Here is a 17953-nt window from a genome sequence, read left to right on the forward strand (position 1 = left end):
GCGGGGACCACCACGTCGGCGCGTGGATGTGAAGGACACATGTTTACAAGGCACATATTGTGGCCAGATGAATTTTTTTTTTTTTTCAGGTTTTATTCTTTTTTTTTCCCTATTTCCCTTCATTTTGGTAAGAAAAAGCATTTTCAGGGGAAGCTGTTTTCCCCACGCGACGCTCGGAGGCTGTTGGGCGACAGCGGGTTTTCACCGTGGGCCAACCGCTTCCATCTCTTGGATTTCTTGGTGCAAAAAAAAATAAAATCCAACCAATCAACCCCAGGACTGACGCTTTTTGGGTGTTTCCCCCAAAAAGATGATTCAGAGGCATAAATATGGGCACGTGGTGGGGAAAAACCTATCGGCGAGTGCAAATTCTGCTTCAGGACGGATCTGAGGAGGGTTTCATGCTCCTGACCCACTAGATTGCCCAAACCTCCCCGTTTTGACACCGATGCTACGGCCATTTGGTGACTCTGGACACAACTTTCTGGAAAAGGAGGAAATTCCCCAAATCCTTTAATTTATGGGCTGAAACCCCCATGGAATCTGGAAGGAGAAAAACCCAACCCCATCCTCGTCCTTAAGGGCTGAGACTGGACGCAGAGTTGGGGCGAAGGCTGCCGGGAGTGAGACTTTCCCAGGGTGTTTTGGCACCGAGTCAGGAAAAAATGGGGGAAAAAGAAGAGCTTTTTTTTTAAAAAAATGCAGATTTTGACCCAAAATTAAAGCGACCCCCCCAAGGTTCGCCCGGGTGGAAGGAAATTCAATATTGTTGCTGGAAAAGATGGTTTCTCCCTGATATTGTCCACCCATGTGGGAAAATGGGGGTTTTACCCCAAAAAAGCCATGGGAGGGAGGGCGATTCTGAAAAAAACAACGTATTTTGGGTTGTTTTTTTAAAAAATGCTAGCAAAAGGGTGAAAAAATGGGGGGGGGGGGGGGGGGAATGCAAAAGCAAACCCGAGGGATGCGGGGCAAAAAAAATAATAAAGGAATTTTCTTCTGCAGGTTCCTCCTGTAAATGCAGGTTTCTGTAAGAAGGATAATTTATTTTTCTTTTTTTTGCTAGTTTTGTCCTGAAATTTTTTTGGCTCTTGAGGAGTTGGGGAAAAAAAAAAATCCACAAAGGGGGTAGGGGGGGAAAACCAACCCAGGAGTGATGCAATGGGCAGAAAAGCCTATTTTTCGATACTGATCTGGCGTGAATGTAATCTGTAATTTCATAAAGAATTCGTTGTAATTTAGGATTAATTCATGGCCATTTATTATAAAGTGCTACGAGATGAGGTTTGCAGCTCTGTTTTATTGGCAGCTTCTTCCTGCTCACCCTAAAATGAGTTACATTGTCCAAAAACGAGAGAATTTTCCCCCAAAATGCGTGATGCTCAACCTAAAATGAGTTATATTGTCCAAAAATGAGGGATTCTGCCCTAAAATGAGTGATACTCACCCCAAAATGTTATATCCTCCAAAAATAATTTCCCCCAAAATGTGTGATGTTCACCCCAAAATGAGTTGTATCATCCCAAAATGACTGATTCTCCCCCAAAATGTGTGATGTCCACCCTGAGTTCCATTCTCCAAAAATGAGTGATTCCCCCCAAAAATGAATGATGCTCACCCCAAAATGAGTTATAGTCTCCAAAAATGAGTGATTCTCCCCCAAAACGTGGGATGCACACCCCAACATGAGTTTATCCTCCAAAAATGAGCAAATCTTCCCCAAAATGAGCAATTCTTCCCAAAATGGGAAATTCTCTCCCAAAATGGGCAATACTCCCCAAAACGGGGGATGTTCCCCCAAAATGATGCTCTCCTGAAAATGAGTGACTCTTCCCCAAAAGTGATGCTCGCAAAAATGGATAAATCTCCCCCAAAATGACAGAATTTGCCCCCGAAACGGATGACACTCTCCAAAAATGAGCAATGAGCCCCAAATTCATGACTGATCCCCCAAATGAGTACATAACCCCAAAACTGAGTCATTCTCCCCAAAATGGAAGCTCCCCCATTCCCTAATTGCTAATGAATGGGCTGATTTTCGGGGGGCAAAAGGTGATTTTTGCTCAACTTTTAGCAGAAAATGAGGCTACGGAACAGCTGAAAATGAGAAAAATCCCCCAAAATGGAATTTATGGCCAAATTTTACCCCCTGGGTCGCGGCAGCTGCCGCCGGCTCCGAGCGCCCGGCACCCACAGACCCCCACACCTGCATGTTTTATAAGCTGCTGAATATTCGCCCTCGTTGGTCTTTTCCACCCCCAAAAAGTGCATTTTTTCCATCAAAAAGCTGCAAAACGACGACGATGAAGACGCCGGAGGCCGGTTGCTTAATTAATGAAACGAATTATTTATTTCCCAGCTGTGCAAAGGTGGGGGGGGGGGGGGTGGAGGGGGTGCAGGGGGGAACGGGGCGGGTGGGCGCCGCGGGCGACCCATTTTCTTCGGGTTTGGCCCCGTTTTCGGGGGGCGCCGGGGTGGGGGTGGGGCGCAAGGGCAGCGCCACATCAGGTTGGGCAGAGCACTGCAAAGAGAGAGGTTGGGGGTGTGCACCGGCGCGCACGAGCGTGCACCAGGATGCACGTGGATGTGCAGTGATGCACGAGGATGCATGAGGATGCACAAGCGTGCACGAGGATGCCCGAGTGTGCAAGGGGATGCACAATGATGCACAAGCGTGCACAGGGAAGCACAAGGATGCGTTACAATGCACGAGGATGGATGATGATGCATGAGCGCGCACGAGCGTGCACAGGGATGCATGATGATGCACAAGGATGGACAATGATGCATGAGCATGCATGGGGATGCACGAGGATGTACAAGCGTGCACAAGGATGGATGAGGATGCATTATGATGCACAAGGATGGACAATGATGCATGAGCATGCCCAGGGATGCACAATGATGCACAAGCGTGCACAGGGATGCACGAGGATGCATTATGATGCACGAGGATGGATAATGATGCATAAGCATGCACAGGGATGCAGGTTTATGCACAAGGATGGACAATGATGCGTGAGCATGCCCGGGGATGCACAATGATGCACAAGTGTGCACGGGGATGCACAAGCGTGCACAGGGATGCACGAGGCTGGATGATGATGCACGAGCATACACGAGGCTGCACAATGATGCATGAGCACACACAATGATGCACGAGGGTGCACAACACTGCACAGGCTTGCACTGGGAGAGTGTGCAGGCATTCACTGGGATACACAAGACTGTGCAAAATGATGCATGAGGGTGCACGATGAGGCACGAGGGTGTAAGGGGGATGGATGAGGGTACATGAGTATGCACAGGGAGGCACGAGTGTGCACGCGTGCACAAGGGTTCATGAGCATGCAGAAAGGATGCATGAGCATGCACGAGGGCACACGGGTGCACAAGGATGCACAGGATGCATGAGTGCTGCCCACTGGCTGCAAATGCAGAGAGGATGCCGGAGGAACGCGGAAGGGATGCACGAGGAAGGCAGGAGGCATGCATGACGGTGCATGAGAAATGCCCAAGGATGCAGGAGGCTGCACAAGAGATGTACAAGGATGCCCAGGTGATGCACGAGGGGTGCCCAGGAGACTCAGGGAGGATGCATGAGGGATGCACAGCAGGGATGCACGACGGTGCATGAGGAGGAGCATGAGGCTGCACGAAGGAAGCAGATGTGCCATGTAACGGTGCAAGGGAGGTGGAGGGAGGATGCACAGCGATCTACAAAGGCGTGTGAGGAGGCACGAGGCCTGCACAAAGGATGCACAAGGGATGTGCTGGAGATATACCCGGGATTCAGAGAGGATGCACGGAGGATGCACCGGAGATGCATAGGGGATGCATGGAGGTGCACAAGGGATCGGCAAGGGATGCACGAAGGATACAAGGGATGGATGTGCACAAGGATGCTCAGGGGATGCATGAAGGATGCACAGGAGATGCATGGAGGATGCACAGGAGATGCATGGAGGATGCACAGAGAATGCATGAGAGATGCACACAAGATGCACACGGGAGATGCTCAAGGATGCACAGGAGATGCATGAAGGATGCACAGGAGATGCTCAAGGGATGCTCAAGGATGCACAGGAGATGCATGAAGGATGCAGAGGGATCCATGGTGGATGCTTGGAGGCACAAGGGCTATGCAGGAGCTGCACAAAGGATGCACGAGGGATGCACGGGGGGTGCGGATACCTTTGAGGATGTAGTCCGTGAGCAGCGTGGGCACCTTCTCGTTCCCCTCCTTCATGGCAAACAGGACTGCAAGGGGCAACAGAGCCAGTAAGCCCAGCCCCACAGCCCCCAAAATGTCCTTTTTCCCCCAAAAACCCGCCTCATGGTCACCGGAGAGACGCTGCCAGAGTTTCCCACAATGCACCAGGCCTGACAGCATCCAAACCAAGCACCTTCACTCCCTAGCCAGCTGGTCCGTGGGGTGTTTGATCCCCAAATTGGCGCTGGTGTAGGGTGCAAATGAGGGGGGGGGGAGGGGGGGCGTGAGGTGGTTTGCTGCAAACCAGCGGTGCCGCCGTGATGCAAAACAGGGGTTCCCCCCCAAAAAAGAAAGGGGCTTCGTTGAAATGAGGCGATTCCATCTCCGATTGCAACAGGAAAAAAAGCAGGAAAAAGGGGGATTGCAGCCCAAACTGGCTGCGTTGCAACGAGCCCCCCCATCCCAGCACCCGACGAACACTCACTGTTGGTGAGCATCTGCAGGTCCTCCACGGAGGGTGGCGACCCTTTCTTCTCGTAGGGAATCACCGTGTTCAGGTACTGAAAAAAAAAAAACAAAAAAAAAAAAACCAAAACACCCATGTGGCACAAAAAGCCACTTTTTTCTAGGTTTTTTTTTCCCCCCATCCTGCCCCAAATCGCCCCAAGCCGCAATTTCCCTGCGCCCGCCTTTAATTTGCAGGTATTTTGATGGAGGGAACTGAATTAAATTAATTAATTTAAACGAGTTGCAGGCGGCCAAACCCACCCAAACTCAAACTGCTGCTCAGTTTTCTTTTTTGGGGTGAAAAGCGGGGTTTTTTGCAAAGTGGCTTAGCACGACACGGGCAATGGAGTGCGGGTTGTAAAACAGTTTGAAAAGATCTGAAGAAATAATTTTAAAAGGGGGTTTTGGGGGGATGCAGGGGAAGGGGAGGGAGGTGAAAGGGGATGAGTTTGGGCAATTTTGGGGGGAAAAAGGAGAAAAGGGCACCTGCTTCTCGGTGGCGGCGGGGCCGAAGGTCTGGCGCAGGCCGGAGTGCAGGATGCTGGAGATGCCCTCCATGCTGAAGCGCTGGGGACACACGTGTCGCCCCGTCACCTCCCGGGGACACGGACACCGCCCCTGGCACCTCCCTTGGCACCAGCACCCCCCCCGGCTCCGTGTGCCCCCCATGACCCCCTCCCTCTGACCCCAGGTCCCCCCATCCCTCAGCCCTCAATCCCACATCCCTCTGCCCCATCCCACCACCCATCCCTGAACCCCCGTCCCCCCACCCCGCATCCCCCGTCCCACGTCCCCCTGCCCCCCCACATCCCTCCCTCTCCCCTCCCCGCACCCCAAGTCCCCCCCACCCCCAAGTCTCCGTGGCCGCGGTGGCCCCCACCTTCCGGGGCATGTGGTTCCCACGCTCGGGACGCCCCCCCTGCAGGCTCAGCCCCCTGTCGCGACGGCGCCGCCGGGCGGCCTCCCGCTGCTCCCGCTGCTCGCCCTGCACGGCCAGCAGCGCCCCGATGAACGCCGTCTTCACCTCCTTCTCGAACGCCAGCTCGTCCCGCCGCGCCAGCTGCGCCACCAGCTCCGCCGACAGCGCCCGGCTCGCCGCCTCCGCGCGCCCCGCCGCCGCCGCCAGCTCCCGCGCCGACAGCCGCCCCAGCCCTGCCGCCGGGCACCGCGGTCAGAGACGGGCGAGCGCCCACGGGGGCATGGCGAGGTGCAATTATTAGGATGCACGGGGCGATTAGTGGGCCACCCGGTGCAACTGGTGAAACGCTGGGTGCAGTAAGTGCAATGCCCGGTGCAGCAATTGCAATGCCCAGTGCAATCAGTGCAAGGCCCGGTGCAGCAAGTGCAATGCCCAGTGCAATAAATTAAACACCTGGTGCAATAAGTGTAATGCACAGTGCAGCAAGTGCAATGCCTGCTGCAGTAAGTGCAATGCACAGTGCAATAAACTAAACACCCAGTGCAGTAAATGCAATGCACAGTGCAATGCCCGGTGCAGCAAGTGCAATGCACAGTGCAATGCCTGCTGCAGTAAGTGCAATGCACAGTGCAATAAATTAAACACCCAATGCAATAAGTGTAATGCACAGTGCAGCAAGTGCAATGCCTGCTGCAGTAAGTGCAATGCACAGTGCAATAAATTAAACACCCAGTGCAGTAAATGCAATGCACAGTGCAATGCCCGGTGCAGCAAGTGCAATGCCCAGTGCAATCAGTGCAATGCCTGGTGCAGTAAGTGCAATGCACAGTGCAATAAATTAAACACCCAATGCAATAAGTGCAATGCACAGTGCAATAAATTAAACACCTGGTGCAATAAGTGTAATGCACAGTGCAGCAAGTGCAATGCCCAGTGCAATCAGTGCAATGCCTGGTGCAGCAAGTGCAATGCCCAGTGCAATCAGTGCAATGCCTGGTGCAGTAAGTGCAATGCACAGTGCAATAAATTAAACACCTGGTGCAACAAGTGCAATGCCCAGTGCAGCAAGTGCAATGCCCGGTGCAGTAAATGCATTGCACAGTGCAGTAAATAAACTGCCTGGTGTGGTTAAGTACAATGCAGAGAGCAATCAATTAAATGTCCAGTGCAATACATGCAATGCACAATGGAATAAATAAATGCCTGGTGCAGTAAGTGCAATGCCCAGTGCAATAAGTGCAATGCACAGTGCAATAAATTAAACACCCAGTGCAGTAAGTGCAATGCACAGTGCAATGCCCGGTGCAGCAAGTGCAATGCTCAGTGCAATAAATGAAATGTCTAGTGCAACCAGTGACATGCCTGGAGCAATTACTCAAAAGCCCGGTGCAATCCCTGATGTGCATGGTGCAATTAGGAAAATGCACACACTAAAGTCTGCAAAACGCTTCGTGCAATTAGTGCAAAGCAGGCTGCAATTATTAAGATGCACAAGGCAATCAGCAGGCTGCCCAGTGCAACCAGTGAGGCACTTAAGTGCAATGCAGACTGCAACTAGGGAAACACCTGGTGCAATCAGCTAACACATGCTGAAGTTTGCAAAATGCATCATGCAAATAGGAAGACACCCAGCACAATGATTAAGGTGCAGGGGTGATTAGCGGGGTCCAATTAGTGAAATGCACAGTGTGATAAATGAAATTCCTGGTGCAACTAGTGACATACACCGTGCAACTAGTGGCAATGAAGGAAACACACCCTGAGGTTTGCAAAATGGCGTGACGTAATTAGTGAGATGCACACTGCAATTATTAAGATACAGGGGGCAATTAGCAGGCTGATGCCCGGTGCAACTGGTGAAACGCCCAGTGCAGTAAGTGCAATGCACGGTGCAACGGGGGAACTGCCCAGGACAATTACCAGCACGCCCAGTGCAATTAGCAAGGTCTGGTGCAGTCAGTGTCATTCCTGGTGCAATTAGTAACACGCCTGACACAACCAGTGACGTGCCTGGAGCAATCAGCAAAATGCACAGTGCAGGAGTGAAACACCTGGTGCAATTAGCACCAGGCCTGGCGCAATTAGTGATATGCACAATGCAATTACTGGCACGGCTGGGGGAATTTGTGACACGTCTGTGCAACTGGTGACATGCACGGTGCAAGCGAACACGCGGGCTGCATTTAGTGAAATTCCCAGGGCAATTAGTGAAATGCACAGTGCAATCAATGAAACGCACGGTGCAATTAGTGACATGCACACTGCAACTGTTAAAATGCACCAGGTGATCAAAGAGACGCACGGGGAACACCAAAAAACAAACACAGTGTGCAATTACTGGAATGCCCAGCAACTGCAGAGTTGCCCGGTGCGATTAGCGACATGCACGGTGCAACAAATGAAATGCCCGGTGCAATTAGGGGAGTGCACAGAGCAATTAGCAAAATGCCTGGGGCGATTAGCGGCATGCACCGTGCCATTGGTGGGAAGCCTGGTGCACGCTGCAATCAGTTAAATGCGCGCTGCGTGGGGCGCTCAGCAGCACGGTGCTCTTGTAACGTGGCAAGTGAAAACCACCACCAGATTTTCCACGGATTTAGGAAAATGCACGGTGCCCAGCACAGATAGTGGCAACTGGTGCAATCAGGGGAGCAAAATGCTCCGCAAAATGCATGCTGCAGTTAGCAACATGCACCGTGCAGGGCACTTCCCAAAGCACAGGGTGCAAACAGTGAAACGCAACGTGTGCACGGGCTTTCTGCAAAAAGCTGGGCGAGCGTTGCAGAAAGCTCGGTGCGCACGGAGAACGGACGGTGCGCGACACCACGGTGCGTCCTGCAAAACGCCGAGCGCTCCGCAGCGTCGTGCAACGCGTCCCGAAAAGTGACTGGCCCAGGTTTTGCTGGCCGTTACCTTCATGGGAGCAGTTGTTGTTGAAGGCAGGGGAGAACGCACGCAGCTCACGCAGCAGGATGGGCTCCGTGCCCCCGCCACCGCCTTCACCATCAGCCTCATTTTCCTCCTCCTCCTCTTCCTCCTCCTCCTCCTCCTCTTCCTCCTCATCACCGTCAGGGTCAGCCTCGGGTCGGGCGAACTCTGCATCAGCTCCTCCAGCTCCTCGATGACCTGCCAGGCGTCGGTGTCCTCCACCTGCACCCGCATCCCACCTCCCTCTCCCATCTGCACCCTGCAGCCCACGGCTACGTCCTGCACCTGCACCCTGCGGCCATCTCCGGCACCCACATCTGCCACCTGCTCCCTTCATCTTCAACCTGTGTCCTGGATCGTGCACCTGCACCTGCACCCTCTATCCAGCAGCCGCACCCTGCATCTGGCACCTGCACCCTGCACCTGCCACTGGAACATGCACCTGGAACCTGCATCCTGCATCTGGCACCCTGCATCTGGCACCTGCGCCCTGCAGCTCAAACTGGCACCCTGCACCTGGAACATGCACCCTGCATCTGGAACCAGCACCCCGCATCTGGAATCTGCATCTGCATCACACACCCTGCACATGGAACCTGCACCTGGAACCTGCACCCCGCATCTAGAACCAGCAACTGGAACCCACTCCCTGCAGCTGGCACCCTGCATCTGAAACCTGTGCCCTGCAGCTGGAACCAGCACCTAGAACCCATCCCCTGCACCTGGCACCTGCACCCTCCATCCCACATCTTATCCCACCTCCGCACCTGCATCCTCCAGCCGCATCCCACCTCTCTGCTGCCCCTCCATGTTTCCATCCTTCACCCCGTGCCACCCATTTGCCTCCAGCACCCACACCCCACGTTCCCACCTGCACCCATATCATAGATTCATAGATTTCTAGGTTGGAAAAGACCTCAGAGATCATCGAGTCCAACCGTCCCTAATGCCCATTAAACCATATCCTCAAGTAGCTCATCCACCCTATTCTTAAACACATCCAGGGATGGGGACTCAGCCACCTCCCTGGGCAGCCTATTCCAGTGGCTGACAACCCTTTCAGAGAAGAAATACTTCCTAACATCCAACCTGAATCTCCCCTGACTAAGCTTGTACCCATTATTATTATATCCCACCAGGGCACCCACAACCTGCCCCTCCATCTGCATCCAAACCTGCATCCTGCATCCCAAGACAATGGGGGTTGGCCATTTTTTTTAGGCAACTTTCCCGCACGTGGCCACAGGGCTGGGGTGGGCTGAGGCCACGTTGGGAGGGGGGTGGCCGACGCCTGGCTTGGGGGACACGCAGGTGCCCAGATGCCCATGGGGCAGGGGTACCTGCTCAGCTGTCAGCAGCGGCTCCTCGTTAATGCCCGAGTCTTGCTCGCTCCTCTCAGTGAGCTCCTCCTCCTCCTCCTCCTCCTTCTCGCAGAGCTGCAGGAGACACAGGCTGGGCGGCCTTGGTGGCACCGCGGGCCTGGCCCGGCACAGGCGTGGCCCCAGCATGGCCCCAGGCATGGCCCTGGCCCTGGCACGGGGAGAGCCACCACAGAACCACAGCTCAGGGGGACACACTGCATGGAGGGGTTCACACAGGGACACATGGATGGGGACGTTGGACAGGGAGACGTTGGATGGGGAGATACTGGATGAGGGCACTAGGTGGAGATGTTGGATGGTGACATTGGATGGAACATTGGACAGGAACACTGGATGAGAAGAAGTTGGACAGGGACACCGGACAGAGATGGATAGAGATATTGCATGGGGAGATATTGGATGAGGGCATTGCATGGAGACGTTGGATGGGAACATTGGATGGAAAGAAGTTGGACAGGGACTCTGGACAGAGATGGATGGAGATGTTGGACAGGAAAATGCTGGACAGGGATGTTGGCTGGGACTTCGCATATGGACTATGCACAGGGACACTGGATGGGGATGCTGGAGACACTGGAGAGGGAGATGATGAACAGGGAAGTGTTGGGTGGGGAAGTATTGCAAGGAGATGGATGGAGATGTTGGATGGGGGGTGGCTGGATGGAGACACAGGACTTGGAATTTGGACAAGGAGAAGTACAGGTATGTTGGATGGAGAAGTGAGATGGAGAGATGTTTTCATTAATATATTGGGCAGTGACATTGGATGGGGAGATGTTGGAGATGCTGGATGGAGACGATGGGGATGCTGGATGCTGGATGGTGACACTGTATGGGGAAGAGGTCAGATGGAGACATTGGACGGGACATTAGACAGGGAGATGTCAGAGGGGAATGCTGGATGGGAAGATGATGGATAGAGATGTTGGATGGAGATTTTGGACAGGGAGGCACCTTTTTTACCACCTTTCACAGGTTATTTCACCTTTTTAGCAGAAAATAACCCCACCTGCTACACCGGGGCTGTGGCACCCCAAAAATACCATTCTTGGGCACTTTGAAGTGCTTTGATGGGTGCTGAGCCCTGGGGCTGATTGACAGCTGTCAAGTGTCACCAGGGAGTCATGCAGGGACAGGGAGGTTTTGGGGAGCCAAGGAGGGGCCACAGCTGTACCTGGGGGTCGGTGCCATTGGGGGCCTCAGTCTCGGGGAGCAGCCAGGGCCGGGGGGAGCCCCGAGGGGCGAAGCCATCGGTGAGAGCATCCCAGACCCTGCAGAGAGGTGGGTGGTGAGCTCACGGCAATCCCAAAACGTTGCCTCCCAGAAAGCCATTCCAAAACAGTACGCCAAAATGCCTCAAAACACCCCAAAATACAGCCCCGAACACCTGGCAGTGCCCCCTAACATTCCAAAACACCACCACGATGCCCAAAACATCCCAAACCACCCCAAATGATGTCCTAAAAGACTCCAAATGCTGCCCTAGAAGACCCCAAATGATGGCCTAGAAGACTCCAAAGCTTCTGAAAATACCATCGTGAAACACTGCCCTGAAATACCCCAAAGTACCCCAAAACACTGCCCCAGCACTTCAGATGCCCCTCAACGTCATTTTGTACCCGTGCCATCAAAATACCCCCCAAAAGGCCACTGCAATGTCCCAAGAGGTCCCCAGATGCCCCCAAACACCACCCTGAAATGCCCCAAAGTGCCACTCCAAAACATCACCACGACGCCCTGAAATGCCCCAAAACATCCTGAAATGCCCCCAAAGCCTCAGAAGCACCCCAAAGTGCCACCCTAAAACTCTGCCCCAAAGTCTCGAGACCCTCTGAAGGCCCCCAAACACCTCAAAATGTCCCCAAACGTTCTTCTGAAACACCCAAAAATGCCCCTCAAGGTCTCAAAGCTCCAAGATGCCCTGAAATGCCCCCAAATGCCATCCTGAAACATCACCCCGAAACACCCCCAAAAGCCACAATGCTCTGAAATGTCACCCTGAAATGTCCCAAAATGCCACCCCAAACAAAAACTGAAATACTTTGAAGTGCTCCAAAACATCCCAGAATGCCACCTTTGAACACTCAGAAACACCCTAAAATGCTGTCCTGAAACACTGCCCCAAAATGCTCCAAAATGCCCCCAAACACTGCCCCAGAACACCTCAAAGCACCTCAAAATGCTCAAAACCACCCCAAAAAGCTCTCAAATGCTCAAAAATACTGCCCTGACACCCCAAAATGCCATGGGGAAAGACCCCAAAAGGCTGTTCTGAAACATTGCCCAGAAACACCCTAAAATGCCTCAAAAAGCTGCCCTGACACCCCAAAAGAAACACCCCAAAACACTGCTGTCATGCAGAACATCCCCCAAACGCCCAGACTCCAAACGCTTCTGCAATGACAAAAATGCCCCAAAACTCCCCAAAATGCTGCCCTGGAATATGCTGAAATGCCCCAAAATGCAGTCACAGCACCCCAAAAATGCCACCCTGAAACACCCCAAATGGTCACCTTGAAACAGCCCTGAAACACCCCAAAACTGCCCTGAAACATCCCCAAACTGCCCTGAAACATCCCAAAATTGTCCCGAAATACCCCAAAACTGCCCTGAAACACCCCAAAACTGCCCTGAAACACCCCAAAATTGTCCCGAAATACCCCAAAATTGCCCTGAAACATCCCCAAACTGCCCTGAAACATTCCAAAATTGTCCCAAAATACCCCAAAACTGCCCTGAGACACCCCAAAACTCGCCTAAATCATCCCAAAATATGGCCCCAGAACACCCAAAAATGCTGCTCTGAAATACACCCCAAAACACCCAGAAACACCCCAAAAAAACAGCTGTGATGCCCTGAACCCCCCTAAAACCTCCAAAAATAAAAACCACCAGGAAACGACCCCAAACCTGCCCCAGAACACCCCAAAACTGCCCCAAACCAGCCCGAAACAGAGCCCTGATACCCCAAAATGCAGCAAAACACCCCAAAACTGCCCTGGACCCCCCGCCCCCCCCTCCTCCGCGTATGGCTGATTCTCCCCTGCGGGGTTGGACCAATTTTGCCCAATTTCCCCTCAAAAAAAGGTGCGCAGGGGAGGAGAGGTGGAACAAAAGGATAAAAAGGGGGAAATGGGGGAGAAAATGAGGTAAAAATGGGGAAAAAAAGGTGAAAAATGTGAAAAAAGTGAGAAAAAGAGGAAAAAAGGAGAGAAAGGGGGGAAGGTAAAAATTGAGGGGGAAGGGGGAAAGGGAGAAAATGAGGAACAGGGAGGGAAAAGAGGAAAAAAGAGGAAAAAGAGGGAAAAGAGGAAAGAAGAAAAAAGGGAAAAAAGGAGGGAAAAGAGGAAAAGGGGGGGGAAGGCGGAAAAAGAGGGGAAGGGGAGGAAAAGAGAAAAAGGGGGAAAAGGAGGAACGGAGGGAAAAGAGGGGAAAAAGGAAAAAAGAAAAAAGATGGGAAAAGGGGATAAAAGGGGGAAAGAGGAAAAAGTGAAAAAAGAGGGAAAATGGGAGGAAAGGGGAGAAAAGGGGGAAAAAAAGGAGGAAGGCAAAAATGGGGGAAAAGGAGGTAAAAAAGTGAAAAAAGGAAATGGAGAAAAGAGGGAAAAAGGGAAAACAGAAGAGGAGAAAAAAGAAGTAAAGAACGAAAAGATGAGAAAAAAAGGGCAAAAAAGGGGGAAAATTGGGAATAGGATGAGCAGGAAAAGGGATAAAAGGAAAAAGAGGAAATGGGCAAAATGAGAAAATGTAAGGAAAAAAGGGGAAATGGGGAAATAAAAGGGGGAAAAGGTGGAAAAGTGGAGAAAAAGGTTGAAAAGAGGGAGAAAGACTAAAAATGGGGAACGGGAGAAAAGAGCTGAAAAGTGGCGACATTGGGAAAAAGGCCAAAAAACGGAGAAAAGGGTCAAAACCAAGAAAAAGGTCAAAAATGGGGAAAAGGGTCATAAATGGGGAAAAAGGTCAAAAATGGGGAAAAAGGCACAAAAAGCAATTAGAAAATTTCCCCCTAATTAAGGCAAATCCACCCATTTTCCCCCCGAAACGGCGGTTTCAGTCCGACACGGTGCCACATCCAGGCGCATCCCGATTCCCCCTAAATCACCCCAAAACCACCTGCCCCCCCCTCAATCCCCAAACTGCTCATTTTGGGTATTTCCCTCGTGGTTCCCACCTCACCTGCTCCTATTTCCCCCAAAATCCCCAAATTAAGGCATACAACCACGCACATCCAAAAAAAAAAAACCTCTACATTCCTGGTTTTAAAAAAAACGCAGCAAATAAGGAAAAAAAATTATTATTCCCCCTCAAATTTTGCTTTTTTGGCGCTCTTAAAGGGCCAGCACCCTGCAGGCTCAGGCGCGCAGCAGATTCCTGGGTTAATTATGGCAAGAATTGGTTAATAATTCGGGAAATCCAGCGCCTTTAAGATCCCAGCCCATCCCCCACCCATGGACACAGGGCTCATTGAAAAGGGAGAAAAAAAGGGAAAAAAAAAAGCCCTGTTTTGCCCAAACTGACCCAAAAAAGACACAATAAGCGGCACAAAGCGGCGCCGCGAGCCGGCTGCCGGCGACAGCGCGGCGCTCCCGGCACCGGGCCAAAATGTGAGGGTTTTTTTTCCCTGAAAACCCCTCGATTTGGGCAATTACGGAAAACAATTTGGCCCTGAAAAGAACACCACCAAAAATCAAACCCCAAATCAACAGATTTCGGGGGCTTTTGGGTTGAAAAACACCGTTTTGCATGGTGAAAAATGAATATTGGGAATTGCAATTTAATTGGGAATAATCCCAATTAAACGCCGCAAAAAAATCCACTAGGAAGGCGTTAACGTATAAACACCATCGGAAAAAATACTCGAATTTGGCCAAAAAAGGGCGTTTTGCACCAAAAAAAAATTAGTTTTTAATGACAATTTCAGTTTTAAGGGAAATGATGCCGGTTTGTGGGGGGGTTGGGGGATTTGCCCCTTGGTGCAGAGCTTGCGTGTTGTAAGCAGGAGGCGACGCCCTACTCACACCTTACTCAAGGTTTACACTCACCAGTGCCCGGGGGCCCTCCTCACGTACACTGCCATGTGACATGAGGCACCTCACTGGACCTCCTCATTGGATGCTACACAGCTACTCCATGGATGCTCCAAGGCTACTCCAAGGATGCTCCAAGGCTACTCCAAGGATCCCACACAGCTACTCCGAGGTGCTACATGATGACGCCACAAGGCAGGGGGATGGTTTGCATGTGGTGGAGATCTTGCAAGCACGCAAGGAGGTGAAACAGGCTCCAGAGAGACGTTACTCGTAGGATACTACACTGCTACTCTGATGTGCTACACAACCACGCTGCAAGGGAGCAGGCTGGTCTGCATGCTGTGGGAGGGGGGTGTATCTCATGACCATGCAAGGAGGCATACGGGCCCAAGAGTGGCCTACTCATAGGATCCTACACAGCTACTCATAGGATCCTACACAGCTACTCATAGGATACTACACAGCCACTCCACACTGCTGCATGACTACCCCACGATGAGTTGCACGTGGTGTGTACCCTACTAGTGTGCAAGGTGGCATGCAGACCCTGAGAAAGTCTTTACTCACAGGATACTACAGCGCTACTCCTGGTACGGTGCATGACCGTGCTGCAATGCAGGGAGCTGGTCATGGAAGTCTCGTGAGGGTGCAAGGAGACACACAGGCTGTAAGGGGGCTTACTCATAGTTTACTACACCACTGCCTTGATGTGTTGCGTGACCACGCTTCCGTGCAGGAAGCCATTTTGCATTGAGGAGGGGGGTGGATTTTGCAGGTGTGCAAGGAAGCACGTGTCCCCAGGAGTAGAGGGGCCTTACTCACTCCTCGTCCTGGAGGCGCTCCTCCTCCTCCTGTGCCTGGAGACGCCCCCGCACAGGGGCCAGACCCTCGGTGGCAGCATCGTAGTTGCGGAAGCAGACGGTGAGCTTCTCGTCGAACTCCTGCACCAGGTCCTCCATCGACTTGAAGCTCATCATCTCAGCTGAGAAGCTCTCCAGCTCGGCCAGCGCCGAGTCCGCAGTGCGTTGCGGGGTCCCCTCATCGTCCCCGGGCCCCTCCTCAAACTCTTCCTCCAGGCTCACCAGGGGCGCCTCCATCCTCCTCAACACCGACACCTCGCCTTACCTGCAGGGAGAGGGTACTTGTGAGGCACCAGGCTACTCACAGGTTACAACACCAGGACTCCCAATTCTCTTAGCTGCTGCCGTGCTGGCTGAAGCCCTACTGCATGAGCAGTCTCTCTGTAGTATCCTAGTAGTAGCCCAACAGCAGCTTAGTACTCTCTTCACAGAAGTATGCTAATAATGTGACACTATACTAGCAACATTTCAGTAATAGCAACGAAGTGTTGACAGTGGTCCAAAAGTGTATTAGTGCCACCCTGATAGTACGTCAGAAGCATCCTAACACTACCTTTTTTACTAAACTGGTAGTATGTTAGTAGTGTCCTTACACTAGACCGCTATCTTAGCAGTGGCCTGAAAGTATCAGACTAGTATGAGTAATACACTGACAGTATCCCAGAAGTTTGAGTGTTGCCTTGATAGTATCCCAGAAGTATCCTACCACTATGTTTTCTAGTGCACTTGTAGTATCTCAGAAGTATCCCACTGATATCCTGGCATCCTGACAGCATCTTAATGAGTACTGTCCTGATAGCACCGCAGTAGTGTTGTAATAATATCCTGATAGCATCATAGTAGTATCCTGATACTATCTTAGTAGTATCCTAGTAATCTCCCTGTGGTATCTTTGTAGTGCCTCCATAATATTGTGAAAGTATCTCAGTGGTATCTTTTGGAGCATCCAAGCGGCACCCTGGCAACATCTTAGCAGCATCCTGATAGTACCTTTGTGCTACACTGTGAGTATCCTAGTAGCAGCTACTGAATAGCTCAGCATTGCTCCGATGTTGTACTAGCATGGGTAGTGGTATCCTGGTACTATGTTAGGAGCATCTCAATAGCATCCTAGTTACATCCTAACAGTACCCTCATAGTAACACAGTAGTATATGAGCAGTGCCCTGATAGGATACTAACAGCGGTGTAATAGGATATAGCTATTATCTTAGTAGTGTCCTGATAGTATCTTGGTAGTGCAATGTAATATCCAGATACTATCTGAGTGCCATGTGACTACGCTGAAAGCAACTTAACCGTATCTGTTGTAGTATCCTGAGAGTATCCTGATGGTGTGTTAGCCCCGCCCCAGCGGTACCTTCCTACTTTCTCCGTTTCAACATCAGAAAGATGCTGGAAATATCTTAGTAGTATCCTGATAGCATCCTGGTAGTGCCCTGATAGTACCTTAGTAGGGTTCTTGCAGTATCCCAGTAGCATCCACAAAGCATCCTGATAGTATCTCAGTGCCACCCTGAGAGGGCCTTACACTGTCTGCAGAGAATCCTGACAGCATTTCAGTAAACTCCTGAGAGCATCTTAGTAGCATCCCAGTAGTATCCTGTGTATCTCAGCTGTGTCTGAGAGTATCCCAGTAGTATCTTAGCACTAACCTCACAGGAAGCAAACAGTAACCTAGTAGTAAGCCAGAGCAGAAACACGCCACAGCTTTTGGAGTACTGCCTGAGCACACGTGCACCCGCCCCCATGTGCAGCACATCTGCACACCCGCTGTCCACACGTGCACCCTCGCACGCGTGCAGCACTGGGTGTGCACGAACCTGCCCAGATCTGCAGCACGCACCCCGTGCACGCACGCACCGCCGCGCACGCATGCACCCCCCAAAGCGTGCAGGGCGCATGTACACCCCCGTGCGTGTGCACTTGAGCGTGAGGGCATGCACAGTGCACACGTATGCTGCACGCATGTCATGGTGCATATGTGCAAGGGGTGCATGCGCACAAAGGGTGCACACGTGCAAGGGATGCATGCGTGCGAGAGGTGCATGTGTGTGAGGGGTGCACGCGTGCAAGGGGTGCACACATGCAAGGGGTGCATGCGTGCGAGGGGTG

The 17953-nt window shown here is 51.9% G+C and overlaps 1 protein-coding gene across 1 annotated transcript; it reads right to left on the minus strand.

Moving 5' to 3' along the window:
- Positions 1-4140: 4140 nt before the first annotated feature.
- Positions 4141-16076, minus strand: FEZ1 (fasciculation and elongation protein zeta 1). Its single transcript, XM_086626800.1, is given in 10 exon segments — positions 4141-4151; positions 4195-4260; positions 4698-4773; positions 5207-5287; positions 5601-5872; positions 8553-8720; positions 8723-8765; positions 9908-10003; positions 11124-11220; positions 15802-16076. Coding segments are annotated over 10 exon segments (1185 nt in total).
- Positions 16077-17953: the final 1877 nt, after the last annotated feature.

Source organism: Tauraco erythrolophus, chromosome 26 (assembly GCF_009769465.1).
Source record: "Tauraco erythrolophus isolate bTauEry1 chromosome 26, bTauEry1.pri, whole genome shotgun sequence".
Classification (NCBI taxonomy): domain Eukaryota; kingdom Metazoa; phylum Chordata; class Aves; order Musophagiformes; family Musophagidae; genus Tauraco; species Tauraco erythrolophus.